General features: G+C 41.3%; 1 protein-coding gene across 3 annotated transcripts in view; it reads left to right on the forward strand.

The window, feature by feature from the left end:
• The window catches only part of LOC144472213 (ATP-binding cassette sub-family G member 1), a 43,308-nt gene extending 26,780 nt beyond the window's left edge, over positions 1-16,528 (forward strand). For all 3 annotated transcript variants that reach the window (XM_078185110.1, XM_078185111.1, XM_078185112.1), the window contains exons 4-10: positions 7,017-7,212; positions 8,025-8,172; positions 11,786-12,025; positions 12,109-12,225; positions 12,502-12,762; positions 14,103-14,359; positions 14,443-16,528. In XM_078185110.1, the coding sequence (XP_078041236.1) occupies positions 7,017-7,212; positions 8,025-8,172; positions 11,786-12,025; positions 12,109-12,225; positions 12,502-12,762; positions 14,103-14,359; positions 14,443-14,781 (1,558 nt within the window). In that variant the 3' untranslated portion in view covers positions 14,782-16,528. The remainder of the gene's footprint in view (positions 1-7,016; positions 7,213-8,024; positions 8,173-11,785; positions 12,026-12,108; positions 12,226-12,501; positions 12,763-14,102; positions 14,360-14,442) is intronic.
• Positions 16,529-16,559: the final 31 nt, after the last annotated feature.

Raw genomic sequence — 16,559 nt, forward strand, 5'->3', positions numbered from 1 at the left:
TTTTTACGGAGTTATTGCTAGTCTTTGGACAATTTTCGTTCAAACTGTTTCGTTGCTAGAATTAATTTGAGCTGTACGCTATAGTATAATGTATACTAAGTGTCAATGTATCGCCGATGTCGAAGTGCCAAGTGTTGCGAAAGCGCAGAAATCATCAACCGATCCAAGTTGATTGGAAACGATTGGTTTCGCGAAACCGCCGCTGGACAAGAGATCAATTTCGATTAATATTTTCTCTGCTACGAATCGAGTACGAATTCTCGGTTACCGCTTACGCACGAGCACCCGATCCGCGCGCGAATCCTGCCCGCACACCGTAACAGGCGCCAGATCATCGTCGACCACGTGCGACACGTTGTTTCGTCATCGATCGAACCGTGGTACGCCCACCATTAAAATCCTCGTCGCGCGAGCTTCATTATTCATGCGGGAGTACAACACACACGCATACGCGTCGATCGGCCACCGTAACATGGCGGAGTGCCGATGCACGCCGCGTTTAAACGCACCGTAATCGCTCCCCCATTGTGCTCGGCGACCGGTCAACCTTTTCAACCCACACGAAAGTGGGTCGGTGCCCTTGGTCGCCGTGAACTCGTCTGTTCTTGCATTATTCCGCTTCCGCTGTCTTCCTTTTACAGTTCTCGGAATCTCGTTTCGTCAGCCGGGAGCCGGCGCGACCTATTGCCACTCTGTTCCCATAATTCAGAATTCAACGTTCTCGACGCACGAACGCAAGATATTAACCCATCGACTGCGACTGGCGCGTATCATTGCGAAAATGATTGTAAAAAGAGAAAATTCGATAGCGATAATTATTAAATTTCCTTTAATTTCTTTGTCGATAATAGTGTTGAATAGAATTTATTAAATAGTGCTTTTTGACGCCTTTGATATCACCTTTGGTTTATATTTCTTGCAATCGATGAAGACAATTTTTAGTAACGAATAAAAAGGTTTCGGTAATAACGCGACGATAAGTTGGTGCAACAGCGAAGCTGTCCGTAAAATGTAGGTGACATTAATTTTCGCCTTTCGTAGACAAAGGATTGTCGTAAAACAGTACCGAGTATTTTCAACGAGAATATTTTTAATCGACGGTGATATGTGTGTTATAGGGTACAAATAAGAATCGCGTGCGGTATGACGTCTTTAAACCGGCCTTGTGACAATGTCTTATTGCCGAGCGTGGGAGTGCTACCACCCAGGTGTTTAATAATGTGCGATCTCCTTCGGCAAAACTAGTTGCAATAATGTCAACCTTTTACCGCATTCTTTAACGTTCCGTTCTAGCGCAGTCGATACTAATCAATCCAAGTTTCTTGATTTTAAAATTTCAATAAATTAAGATTCTGTAAATTGACTGTGAAAATATAACAATACTACTGTTAATGCAACGCATAATCTCTATTATAATTAAATAGAAGAAATCTAATTAACCACAAAACTTTGTAAATATCAATTTCAATATTTCGTTCGATTTTTTATTTCTGATAATATATTTTAATAATAATAATTCTTTCTTAATAATAATAAATCTTAGTATTTAAAGATGTGTCAGATACGTTTCGAAGAATGCATCAGCTGATGCATAATGGCGCAATCCTAGATGGCATGGTCTAATAATTAATCTAAACATTTAAATATAGCATCAGGTATATTTTAAAGAATGCATCAGCTGATGCATAAGACATCATCTAGATGGCAATACTGCTGGCCTACTCTATCTACGATACCAATAATAACACGTCTAATAATTAATTTAACCATTTGAAGGCAGCATCATTTTGAATAATGCACCAGCTGACAAATAATAAAATAAATCTAGATGAAAATACTACTAACCCGCCCAGTACACGATATCAATAATAACATGTCTAATAATTAATCTAACCATTCGAAGAAAAAGTTATTTGAGCTCTTTTAGTAATCATAGCTAAAATCAACACTTTACCGACCGGTTGTTCGGCTGTAAACATTTGCGTATTACGGAGCAACTAAATGTGTTAACATTATTATATTTCGATAACGTTAGCGTTAAAGAATATTTCTTTTATTTTCATTTTATTCTGGCGGACAATTGCAGTGCTTGCACCGCGACGTATGCATTTAGCCGGCAGAATGCACGCGCCGAACATGGCCGGCTATAAATTTGATTGGATCATAAACGACGACCGCGCACTCGGTGATTGTGCCATAAAAGGACACGCCGTCGACTTAGGATTCGGTTCGGGGTATGCTTTCCTGGAAGCGGCGCCGCGGGAAGACACAGTCGCGGCGAATCGAATGACGGAGCCGCGGCGGACGAAGGAAACGAGAAGTCACGCGGGTTCCCGGCGAAATTCATTCGCGTGGAATAGTAATTGTTTATCGGCGCGGGTTACGCGGCTTCCACGTAACGCATCGCGCCGATTATTATTGCCGATAGTCGTTCGAAGCGTTTCCAACGCGGCGACTTACACGGAAATCAGAAACGTCGCCTGAAAAACGTGCTTTCCATATAGAAATTGAGCGCGCGTGATCGCGATAGTTTTCCACCAGGAAACGAATTCGAGATTTACATTATTTTAAAATTCAATCTTGTCGAATCATGATGAAGAAAAAACATGGTGAATTGAAAATCGGCGAGATAAAATTGAATCGTTCGATTTCTTTAAAGACTGTCCTAAGCGTTAAATAAAAATTGTGCTTGATAAAACGGTGTTTTTTAAAAACAAAAAGCATTAATATTAACGCTTATATAAAATTCTGTTATTTATACCGGTGGTCGCGTGGACGCCGGAAAAATCCTGCGCTCGTACCGAAAGGGTTAAGAATCATAGTCACAACTCTCTCGAAGCTCCGCAAATTCGAAAGCTCCGAGCTCGAAATTCACGAAACATTTTCTTCCTCGTTTTCACACCTTTTTTCCGCTTCGCTGAGAGAATCCTCTTTTGCATTCTCGTGGAAACAATTTTCCGAACGATCCGACGAATCTTGAATAATTCAAGAGGCTCGAAGTGGCGAAGCCGGTTGATTAGCGATTGATTGGCGGATTCGTTAAATAGTTAAGAGAATCGGTGACCGGGGGAATATGAGAAACAATGCAGCGGAATTGGATGACGTGTGGAGAAAACACGGCCGGAGAATATTTAATCAAAAATTTTTTCCACGAAGGATGACAGGCAGAGTGTCACGCTCTCGTAATACTATTATGTCGATCGTTTCCTAGGCTGCGGTATTTCTGTTCGCGGTATTGGTTAAACTGTGACGTCACCGATGCTCTCGGGTCACGTGACGGCGGAGTCGGAGAACCAGCGCCAACCAGCGTCGACGGCGTGACCCTACGTTTGGTCGGAATAGGTTTATATTGTGAGCGAAGCTTGCACTGATAGATCTGAAAAGCCGATTGATTCCGAAGTAACCCGAGTGACGTCACGGTTTAACCTGCAACCTGGCATTGCTGGTTAGCGGCAACGGAATTATTGCACGCGTCTTAATGTCTATTATAATAAATATTTATATATTTCTATTATTCTATTCTATTATTCTATTTCTATTTCTATTATTCTATTTTCTATTTATTCTATTCTACAATAATATAATATATATTTGTCCTAAGTCGGACAAAATGACTGATTCCAAACTTTTTCTTATAAAATCTTATAAAAGTCTTTTACATACGAAATTATTAAATGGATATCACGATCGAAGCATAAATTATAATACAAATGGCAGAAATTCTAAATAAATCCAGTCCCGTCGTACTTCTAAAGCTAAACGCGTGACCATTGTTCGAGCTCGGTAGGTTCAGTGTTAAACTCAAAGAAGCCGTTTCGTGCACGTGGATAACAACATCTACACCCGCGGGACATCGTACCCATCAATTAGCATAAACCGCTTTTTATCTATTTCTCCGCTGATTTACAGGCGACCAATAAATAACCGGACTCGGTCAGCACGAACAAAAAAAATTTAAGCTACGCGAACGCATTGTTCTCGTTTTTCTGTCTAATAAACCGGTGGCGATGAGAATGAAACCGGTAATATGTACATATTGTGTCCCACGGTTATAATAGAATTAAAGGAATATGCGACTCGGAAAGGTGAAACGTTGGCGTAGCGATCGAGTCGTGAAAAGGTCAAGAACGAGGGGCGAAAAAGTATAATTAAACGAAGAAGAAAATGTTCGCTGTTTTTTCCAGGCGGACTCGTCGGAACGAACAATAAATCAATGGGAACGCGTAAAACAAGATAAACTGTTGGACAATTTGTCTCGGTTAACGGTGTTTACGGGACGATTCGTTTACTTGCGGGTACACTGTGATTATCGGACGCTGGATTATTATCCCGCTATTGGATCTCGGTAGCGAGTCTTTATTTTATCGTAAATTGACAATTATAAAACTATTAAACTAATAACTGTTCCATTAATCCTCTAGCATTCGTCGACCCTTACATTTCAATCCTCTGGCAACGATCTGCGTCTTTGAAAAATCTAGAATTTTTACAAAATTTGTTTAAAGCCAAAATAAATTTTTCTTATTGTTATTCAATAAAGACAAATGTTCCTTTGCTCACTGTTCAGCCAACTTGTCGTTCCAAAATTTTGAAATAAATTCAAACCATTTTTTTTCAATCTTAAAGAGGTTATGTCAGGTTGCATGTCAACTTTTGCGCACTACTGTACGTTTCCTTCGAGCAAAGCAATTCGATTCGTGGCATTTCCTATGTGAATAATTCCCTACGGTCGCTGTTCTTCCATTTCTGCTGATTTGTAATTGAAATCAGTCGACTTCCACTTGCGCGTAATTGATTGAGATAAAGGTACAAAAATTGTGTCTCGTTTGCATCGGTAATGCACGCGTGCAGACTTTTTTTTCTGCCCTCTTACCCGGGAACATTGAATTCACGCTCGTCTCCGTGTTTACAGAGTCGACGAAAAATTTTTCCAACGCGAGAATGCAAATGCCTTGCAAATGTATTAAGCCGCGCTGAACCGTTGTAAAAATAGCCGAACGATTAAGTTGTTAAAGCGTATCTAAACAACGGTTAAACATAGGCCGAACGTTTATTGTTTCCGTTGAAAACCTTGTCAAATGATTCAGAATCGACGCGCGACGATTGTTCAATCGTCGGTGTGCGGTCACCGGGTCTATTTTGACCCAATGAGTTTCAACCGGTTCTCAGATCACTCGACTGTTCGCAATTGAAGCGAAAAAATTCGCTTGCAATTCCTAAAGAAGCCGATCAAATTTATTAAATCAAATAAATCGCATTAAGGGTCTATAAACAGAGTATATTGGAAAATATAATTTTGGAAAATTGATGAATCAAGCTGGCAATCGTATATAAATAGGCTGCGCATTTTATGCAATTATGACAAAAAATAAATAGATCGATGTAGGGTTTGCAACCCCTTCGTTCGCACCCCCTTGGAATTATCAAGGAAAAAATGTTACTGTGGTTTTTTTATTTCGCGTATAATATAATTGTTATTTTGCACAGAATTCCACAGTCTAATTATTACGAAATATGTGGAGGGTCGATCGTAAACAGGCGAACGCGGTTGGGATCCACCGCGTCAAATTTTTCCCTGATCTTCGTCAACCGTCTTGTGGTCACCTCGTTTAGGAGAGAAAAAAACACAACGTTCGTCGACAGTTCGGTGTATTTTGAAAATATCGCCGGGACTTTCGCCAATTAACGGAACAGAGCGCGCGCGCGCGTTCACCGGCGATACCATCGGGGTAAATGACCGAAAAACACGCTCTCGACGCTTTCATAACAAAAAACCGCTTTGCATTCGCATTTTTCCTTGTTCTAAGGAGTTACGGTTATCTCGCCCGAAGAAAAAAAACAGACCTGAATCGGAACGACAGATTTTTAACAGAACAATGACAGACTCGAATAGGAATTCTGACCCCAAAATTAACATTATAATTATCGAATCGTTCGCAGCGACTGGTTGCTAATTTTCCTTTCATACTTTTGCAAATTTTGTGACCAATTTTTTATGGCTAATTTTTTTGGATAATCTTCGTCATTCGACAGCTTCATTATGGTAATAGAATAATATAAATTACTGATACGATGACTCAACGTTTGGTATATTGCCATAATAATATAATATAAATATGTAATAATAATAATATAAAATAATAGTAATAAATATAATTATAAGTGCTGCTTGAAATAACAGCTATCCGGTTGACGTCATGGAACAAAGAGTCGAGTGTATTTTTGTGTTCGAAAGATCATGTCGAAGTCACTTGCAAATAATGTCTTGAACTCGTTTCTTTACACTCTGTCATTGTGTCGACACAAACACTCCTTTTGAAAGAGTTAGGAGTAACTCTCGCATGACCTCAAAAAATGTAGTAAACAATTTTTTCCTTCGTTAACGCGTCTCACATGAAAAGGCATAGAAAATGAATTTCACCCTTTTTTCGCAAACTTGAACCATTTTCCTGTTACATCGGACGGCATTTATCCTACTACACTGTATATACATATTCAATTCAACTTTTTGCATATATTGAAAAATATACACTATAATTATAATATATAATACAATTTCAAAATTATAAAATATTATAAAACTTTTTATATCGTACCATATATTATACGTATATTATTATAATACATTCATCACGATGTATGAAAAATTGAATTGAAGAAAAATACTCATTGCACAGCCGTGAAATGTTATCGGAATTAATAAATAAAAGATGATCTATTTCCACTCACGTGTCTTACAGAATTATCGTAAGGTATTAGTAATTTCACATCGCCGTATCAGCGACTCCGGTATGTAAGTGTCAAAGAGTCGTTAAGTCCTAATGTTAAACAAAATCCGTGTTGAGATAAAGAAATTATTAAAAAAATCTGTGCGCGTTTCCACGAAATCGACGCTTTTCGCGGGCAATTCGAAACTCATTTGAACGTCGCATCGAAGTTTGCGTGTGCCGTTCCCACGATGCACCGGTGCGTCGAAAGCATCGTCGTTTGCTTATAGTTTTCCGATCACGTTGCAGAGTGAAGGGTGTCAGAGGGACGATCCTGGTGAACGGTAAGCCGCGGTCGCCGTACAGCAGCGGATGGAAGAGGACGTCGTGCTACATAATGCAGGACGCGTTGATGAGGACCAGGATCACAGTCGGCGAAGCCATGACATTAGCCGCGCACTTGAAACTCGGCTACACGATCAGCTCGGCCTACAAGCACACCCAAGTTAGTCGATGCTTTCACTTTATCTTGATTAGATCCACGCCGCGCGTATCAGTCCGCCAAGAACGATCGGACGCTTCCGCCGATCGTACAGGAGAACCGTTCTGCCGTCGAACAGACATAACTGTTCTGCACTCGGAAACTGGTTCTCTCATCGATAGAATGCAGATCTTTATGCGAAAGCGAAAGTTGCCGCGTAAATCGCGAGAAACTGGAAGATGTGCTAATTTTAAGAGGACTCGTATAGCTATAATACATAAAAACGAAATATTTTTATTATATTCTTTTAGTACAGAAGTAAAAGTTATATTGTTCTAGAATTCTGGCGATCGTAAAGAGAATCCTTTGAACTGCGGAAGATAATTTTATTTCATCGAATTTTTATTACTAATTAAAAAGTGTCTTGCATTCGTCATCAATGGCAGACGCCAGAAGACGACATCTTTCCTTTTAAGCTCGCTTAAAATGTATTTGACATTATCATTTTTATTTATTTTCAAATGAAAATATTGAGAAAATTTTAATTTAAAAAAGAACCTAATGTTATAAATTTCAATGTATAAATAAATAGGATAATGGCGGGTATTGTATTGAATCGTAACTATTCGTCGTAAAGTGTTTGATCGTTAACAAGCAACGGATTTTGAAAAACAAACAACCGTTTTTCCGCGACAGTAAAATCTTAAATATTTGAATATACACGAAACGGTGCGTTCCGCGAAACAAATACGACTACCGTTTCGACAACAAGCTTTCCGAATAAATTTAAATATTCCGATGTTCGTAAAAGGCAAACGTGTGGTTGTTGTTCGCAGGTACTGGAGTTGTTGGAAATGTTGGGTCTGAGTCATTGCTACGACACTCTCTGCGGAAAACTGTCAGGCGGCCAGAAGAAGCGGCTGGACGTCGCGCTCGAGCTTTTGAGCAATCCTTCAGTATTATTCCTTGACGAGCCGACGACAGGTAAACACAAATCGCCGAGCCACGGCCACAAATTCAGTCACGGCGAAACTTGCGCGCGGACCTCGTTGCGTTGTGTAACGACCCGCACTCGAGAAAACAGTGGAAAACGTATTTCTATTCGCGCATCATCTCGAGATAATCGCATTTGCATTCCGTGAATATTTTTCACGGCTCAGAGAGAACAGGTTTTTTAGGCTCATTACATTGTGTCCACGCTTATTGCTTGAGGCGCAGCAAAAAGGTGGCAGCTGCTGCATCAAATCATGTAAATTAAATATCAAGATGGCCGTGATTATCTGCCGGCAATTAATGTCGTTCCCGTAATTGCGTCTCGCGACGAAGACAAATTCGAAATCGTTTTAACACCTGGCATGCGGGCAACGTGTTTTTACGTTTTTTGCAGTCTGTCACTGGAGCGCGGGTCACGTAAAAATACGTAGTAGATTGGTGGTGGATATCCGCTGACCACAACAAATCTACTAAATACGTGTAACTACATGTATACGAAAAAAACCAAAACACGGTCGCAAAAATTTCGCGAAGTCGCGTGTCGGATCGCCAAGAATTTTCGGAAGCGGAAATGCCTGTCGAGTCGATTGTAAACACTAAAGTTTTAGGAGTTACTACCTCGACGCAACATTTTATAAGCGTTGTTTACGTATCGACTCCTCGGCACCACTGACAAATGTTTACGCCGACACGTCGACATCCTCGACAAATGCTATTATTGACACCTCGCGTATGAGAAATGTAAGCCGTCGCCGCGGCAATATATTAGAACCGCTTCGAAGAGGAAGAAGAAGAGACCTAAGAAAGAAGAAGGGAATTAAAAAATCACCGCTGTCTCGGTGACAAAATTTGTGTACAATTCGTCACGATCGCGAGGGCGAGATAGACGAATTCGTCAACGACAGGAAACGTTAATAGCATCATTATTTTTAACGCCGCGGAGGAAGTGCTTTGACCTCCGATGCGACCGGTCGAGCGTTTCCATCCTCCCAGAGAACGGTCGATTAAGCTTTGTAAAATTATCGTGTCGTTTAAATTTGCAACAAGAAGGAAACAATTGTGGGAATATATTGAATTTATCCTTTATGGTTGTTAGGTGCAATTAGGTTTAGAATATAGAATGGCCGTTTATTAAACAGAAGACGTATGAATTAGAAGTCGCTTACTCGGTCGCCAAAATACAAAGAAAAAACTCTGGTTTGTATTCGTTTCGCCGCTTCACTGTTTCGCTGTCTCGCTCGCTTCGCTGTTTCGCCGTCCTTCTCGCTCTACGCTGTCTCGTTGTTTCGCCGTTTCGATGCCCTTCTTCACACGCCGTTTTTACTCTGCCTGCACCGCCGTATCGCACGCTTTATAAACAGACATTTCACCGTTGAAATTTCGAGCAGAGGACAAACGCGCATCGACCTAACAGACACTAGTCGATCCGACGGCCGTAGATCGATGCTTTTTTTCTAGAGCTTCTAAGGACAGTTTAGCTAGATCCCCACATTATCGCGTCGTTTAAAAGTTGCAACAAGAAGGAAAAAATTGTGGGAACAACTCCTACGTCTACGGTCATAAAAGAGGCGTTCGAAACGGTGCGTTACGAAAAAAAAACAGAGAGAGAGAGACTTTTGAGTGTGACAAACAGAGAGAGAGCTGTTCCTAGCCTTGTAGGACACCTATCAAGTGACCATCTAGCCACAACGATCCCGACAGGTTAATGATAAGACTGGGCTACGTGACAAGGAAAACGAAGCACGGACAAAGGAAATGGCTAACATCTCTAACGCACGTTGTAACGAATGAAAGAAACGAATGGCGAACGCCTGCGCGTGATTACAGAACCGATAAAAAAAACACGCAGCTCGAAGCTTCACGCGCAAAGTTCTCAGACCGATCGGACGCGGGTTTCGTAACGTCTTCTCGCAGATCGTGATACATGGTCTCTATTATTTAAATGCCGGTTTCGTACGGGATTGCGCATCGGTTGCGTTTATCATTCAGCTGCACGAGCAGAAGACAATGATTTATTCCGATGTTCTTTTTATTCTTTCGTTCTGTACCACTCGGAGACTCGCGCGCGTCGAAGCCGTCGCGATCTAAATATATGAACACCCTCGATGCTGACACCGTACGAGTTGGTTGGATTCGTTTAACCCCTTGACGTACCATTTTCTTCACAGTCGCTGCGATTAAGAATTTTTTTCAATTGGCATAATTTCTTAGAAGGGACAGAACATTAATTCCGTGCCTGAATTTACTTGTATATTTAAATATTAATAACAGGGGATTAGAATTTTATTCCAATTTCAAAGAACAGAATAACATCCATACCGAATTATTTATTACTAGTATTTTCCATGACGAGTCGGACTCGTTAAAGTGCGGAAAGGGGTTAATCGAAGAGGATCAAATAACTTGAGTTCATTGAATAATAATAATTGTAAGGACAAGCAAAAGTCATGTGAAAATCAAAGAAGGCAGTTACGTAAAAATCTTTATTCATTGGCGACTCGTAACCTACTATCGACGGATGGCTTACATTTCATGTCTTCCATTTGAAACAATAGTTTCTTTCACACTGGCAAGGTAGTTCGTTACTTCTAGGCGCTCGAAACATTTCAATACGCACTAGACGTCTTAAAGATGTCCATTTTAGGTCTGGTCATTTTATGCTCTTAAATGGACATCCTGTTTCAGACATTAAAAGATAGTCTGTCCCATAACAGACGTCTTCATTTGTAACACAGGACGTTTCTAGGACATTCATAGGATATATTCAAGACGTCCTTGTGCTATCTGAGATATAGGCGTACACGTACACTTATCTCGACGATCATACCGAATCCTTGTACATATTTCTCAATTATGTAATTACACGCTTACGTAATTGAGTAGTTCGTTAAATAATTTGACTCAAATGATCTCGTCAAATCGCTCGAGTTAGGACATCCATAATTGTTAAGTGAGTTAGAGTTGGATCACTTGAGTTTTAACTCGTCTGCGATCATCAACGTGCCACTTATGTTAACACGTTTACAATCATCGAAACAATCGCATATCGGAATTATTTAACAATTGCGCAACCGTATACCAGTTATATAACCGATCTACAATCGTTAAGTCAGTCGCCACTCGAGTTAACTCGTCTACAACGATCGAATTAATTATGCTTTGGATCAGTTGATATAATTATCAGCCAGTCGAGTCACTTGATGTAGCTGATACGATCAATTAATTTAAGTACTCGAGCGATTACGATAGTGAGTGAACTATCTTGAAGTTATCAGTAGACTGTAGATTCGATGCATTCATGACGAAACTGAGTGGTCTGAAAACGGTAAAAGTATTTCGAGAATTGAAATGATTAAATTATCACTAAAATTATCAAGAAAGGACATAAATGTGTTTGCAAAAGACAATGTTCAATTTGCTTAAAAGTTCGCGGTCTTATCGGCTATTTGGCTGATTCTGGAAACGACTGAAAAAATAAATGCTACCCTAGAAATATGAAGAAATTATTACAAATGAAATTCTTAATATTATCGGTGATTCAACGTCGAGAAACTGTCTAGGTAATAGCTTAGTTAAATAACAAGAAAAACGATCATTATTTCAGGCTTGGACTCCGCATCCTGCAGCCAGTGCATAGCGCTTCTGAAGCGTCTCGCGAAGATGGAGAAGCGTACGGTGATCTGCACGATACATCAGCCGAGCGCGTTGCTTTTGGAGATGTTCGACGCTATTTACTGCGTCGCCAGCGGCTACTGCATTTATTCGGGTCCAGTGAAGTCGTTACTGCCACACATGTCCTCCGTCGGCGCCGAGTGCCCGTCCTATCACAATCCGGCCGACTTTCGTAAGTGCGACCACTGTCGAAATATTGTATTCCCTTTCGTCCGATCGTGCTCATACTACAACGGAGACGACCATGTGTTACAGTATTAGAGGTCGCGATCGGCGATTACGGTATCAGCGTCGAGAAGCTGGCAGCTGCCGCGGAGTCCATGTGCCTGGACGACAAAACAGTGAAAACGAATCCATTAAAGTCGAACACAGGTACGTTATTTTCTCTCTTACGTAAATTCTCCTTTCTTCGCATTTCGCTTCTCTCTGCGTCACCGGAACGATCCTTCCGAAACAAGCCGAACGCCAGAAATTCTTTTTTGCGTTTGCACACCTCGCAGTCGAATTAAATTCTCAGCGATGAATAACAATTATCCTTTGCTCTAGCAATTATTTGTATACGTAATATTAGTGTATAGAATATAAAAATAATACTTAATCGATAATAGTAATAATACATAGGTTATTAATGATTTTTCTTTTATCCAGACAATAGTCAAGAGCCACCACCGCCGGCAGGATTCCTCGCGCAGTGTTATCTTCTCTATAAAAGACATCTGCTCTGTCTGAAGAGGGACTACACGTTACTGGTGGTGCGACTTCTCTGCCACCTGCTTATCGGAGTAATTTTCGGCTACCTGTACATGGGAAGCGGTTACAGAGCGAACGGTGTGCTGGCCAACTACGTCTACCTTTACGGATCGTTGTTGTTGATCGTGTACACGGGAAAAATGGCCGTCACCCTTGCCTGTAGGTACACCTAGGCTAACGACCCGGTCGTGAAAGTTCATCAAGAGCATCGTCAGGACAGCAGCAATTAAATCCAGCCTCGCCAAGTTCGAATTGGTCGGAGAGAACGCGCGATGAAGCAACTCCCGCAACCCTTCTCGTTGTTAATACGGCGACCGAAATTCATAAATTCCAGTTTCTTCTTTTTACGGTTGGGTCACCGAAAACCGGATTTTCGAATTGCCCAATATTTCTTACACTTGGCTGCTCGGTTCTCTCGCGTGTGTACAGGGAAAACAATGCGCGGTCGAATGCGCGTGCAACGATGATTCGACGTTTCGATAAACAGAATACGATCGCGATGAATATATTCGGTGCGAAAATTACTCCGTCATGGTTTTCGAAAGATTCGAGCTTGCCGCATCGTTTTAATGGGATCGGCAGTCCGAAATCTAGGTCAAGAAACACGCCGAGCGTGCGCGCGATCGTTTCGCCGGACTATTGGCAATGCTCGGGAGAGTCAACATCTGTCCATTCCCTTCTATTTGGCGCGTCTTTCTTTTTTTCTTTTCCTTAGCGAGAAGCCGCTGGCAGACCCGGTGCTTTCACGATGTAACGTGTCAAAACGAAGACTATTGATTTCGCACGGGGAGTCGCTGGTTTGTAATTGGAGTTGCTCCGGGTAACTCAACTGGTTGCCCCACTTTTCCGCGCGCTTGCTTACTTGAACAGCTTTTGCCAGTCGTAACGAATTACTTCATCCAGCTGAATTCATTCAAATAAGACAATCGAGCAACTTCTGTTAGCCGAAGTCGTTAATTCAATCAAATATGAACTTATGCTAATGGTTTGTGTCAATTTGCTCGGTCGAGTCAGCCGAGTCAACTGTTACATGAGCAGCTAGATTCTGCACAATCCAACTTGCTGCTGGGTTAATTAAGTTATCCAGCCGATTAAATCAATTGAACTATGTAATTAATGCAAGCGCAGATCGCAGCGAATACTTTCGGATAACCGTGTATACAAATCGCCGTGTGCTTCTTATAATGGCTGCTGTGAGCGACCGTGTGGTGCCAGCCGCTTTCTTATTTTATTCTTATTGCTTTTTTATGGAAAGTGTTTCAAGGTGAATGTAGTCTAAACTTCGCGGTTCACACGTTCGAAAAAATGTGAAAACAGCTGAACACCGGGGTATCCGACTGGTCCGTGTATGCAAGGCCGCCGGAACGCGAATCGTTCTGGATCAGTTGAGCGTATTTTCACCGCGGAACGTTTCTATCCTGGCGATGCTCTGTCCGACATTTTCATCCAATTCCGCGATAATGGTAAAGGTCGCCCTTTTATCTGGTCAATGTTTCTAGTTCCGCAGGAAATGCGGATTCTCTCGAGGGAGCACTTCAACCGATGGTATCGATTGGGGCCATATTACATCAGCATGCTGCTCGTGGAGATACCGTTCCAAGCGGCCTGTGCAGCGACCTATTTGACCGTCAGCTACTGGTTGACCGGACAGCCGGTCGAAACGCCTCGTATTCTTTCTTTCATGGTCGTTAGTATAGCCGCCAGCCTGACCGCTCAAGCTTGGGGCTTCTTCATCGGAGCCACTACACCGGTGAAGGTATGCGCTCTAACGACTTCGTGCTCTACTTTTCAAGTTGCAACAAATTAATTAGCAAAAATTTTATCACTGTCTATTTTCAGATTGCAGTGTTCGCTGGTCCCATATTGGCAGTGCTGTTCTCAGTTTTCGGGTTCTGCATCCGTTACATAGACACGCCGTTGATGTTCAGATGGATGTTCCATATATCGTACTTCCGTGCCAGTTTTCACAGTCTTCTGCACACCGTCTACGGTTTCGACCGTATGGACCTGAAGTGCGACGACTTCTACTGTCATTACAAGAAGCCCACGAAATTCTTGAAAGAGATGGACATCGCTGACACGAACGTCGTCGACAATCTCATCCTTATCGTCGGTATCGGTGTGCTGATGCACTTGCTGACGGCGAGCGCGCTGTGGTGCAAGCTGAACAGAAGATAAGGTCTACCGGATGCCGATCTCGGTGTTCCAGTATTGCTGTTAGTCAGTGCTCTACAAAACACGGATGTGTGACGATACTGACTGTTCCTTCTGGATTGTAGCGATCAGGAATAGAACTCTATTTATTTCGATGCGACGCAGAAGAGATAATTGGCGTTCGAAATTGTTCTGTAGAACGGCTGAAATTATATCGTACTTACGAGACGCGAAAAGACTCCCGTTATCGATGCAAAGTAAAAGTGGGACTCTCGGAGATGCCGGACGCGTTCTACCGGCGACACGATAGAGCCTAATCGTACTACTGACATGGAAAAACAGCCGCTTTAACAACTGTTTGAACTTATAAACACGTTTATCCGCCAGAACGTGTGCCCGTATTCCGTAGGAATACACGTGTTCATGGTCGCACGCGTCTAACGACTGCGATTTTGTGTTTCACGTAAAAAAAAGAAAATCCGATTTATTTTGTACAGATCGTTATTTAAAATTGTGTTTCCTAAGAGGATACGTTGCATTTAAGAAGACTGTTGGCGAAGCGACGTTGTCTGCGTGCGTTGTAACAAATGCGAGAGAAAGATATTTTTTTATTATTTTTCGTACGGTAACGTTGTTCGCCGTGCAACGGTCCGGTTAATAGTCACGATTTACAAGTAAACGTTTCATGTTCATTCGAATTATCTGGTTACAGCTATGACCCGCCTTGAAAATTATCCGCGGTCGCGAAACACGCGATCGTAAAGTAGAACTTTTGGGAGGGGGGTCACACTTGTGCCTAAGTGCCTAGAGTACAATCAGAATGTACGCGTGAAAAATACGTGATATTATATTGATTATAATATTAGCACGGGGGCATTGTATATTATTTTTTGATAGTGCATTAGTTTTTCTCGTACGAGACATATGTTCAATTACTAGCAGCAAAACGGCATACTGCCTAGTAAGGTCATTGTATGAATGAATGGAAGTCCTTCGTAAAAAGAGGGGGGGGGGGGGCGAAAACAATTACTTTTATGTATTTGTAATAGAATAGATCTAACAGTTGTATGTGATATATTTGTTACAGATCTTCTCAGAGTTAATCAAATAACGATATTTATGAAGAATAGTTGAAGAAATCAATTGAAAGATTTTAGAACGTTACTTAAGATTACTATACACGAACGTGTATAATCGTTTCTATATTAAAGTATAAGATGTCCTGCAAGTCAAAATTTCAAGTCAATATTACGAATATAATACTACCGTTTTACATTTTTATTCGTCTTTTTCGATGGGGAATTAAGAATCACACCGCGAAGCAGGGTTAAGAGCACAACCTGTTGCCCGACTTCTGATTCTCACTTTTTTATAATATTTATTGCTGTGTTCAATCTGTCGACAGCTTTTGTATCGAAGGGAATTCGCTTTCTCGTTGCCAAGAAAAGTGGTGGCCCGATAGGCATTGAAAAAAAAAGTGATGTGTGGGAAGCTTTAAACGAACTATGTTATAAACAATCAAGTGGAGAGAAAGAGAGGCACGTTAAACATTCTTATTCAATCGATGGATGATGTCTTTCTAATGTAAATGTTGTATTTAGTATTATAGAACGTGTAAACGGATGCTTGATCGCGTGAAAGCCTATTCAATAAACTTACTTTTTTTTATTAAAAAAAGTCGAAAGTTCCTTCACCAAACTTCAGAAGCCTACGACAAAACTCGTATTCCTGTAATGTAATGTAGTCGAATAAAAAGTTGTTTTGTCCATCAGGGGTTCCTTTTCGTGCGAGGTAAACCCCAA

This window comes from Augochlora pura, chromosome 7 (assembly GCF_028453695.1).
Source record: "Augochlora pura isolate Apur16 chromosome 7, APUR_v2.2.1, whole genome shotgun sequence".
In the NCBI taxonomy this organism is placed as follows: Eukaryota; Metazoa; Arthropoda; class Insecta; order Hymenoptera; family Halictidae; genus Augochlora; species Augochlora pura.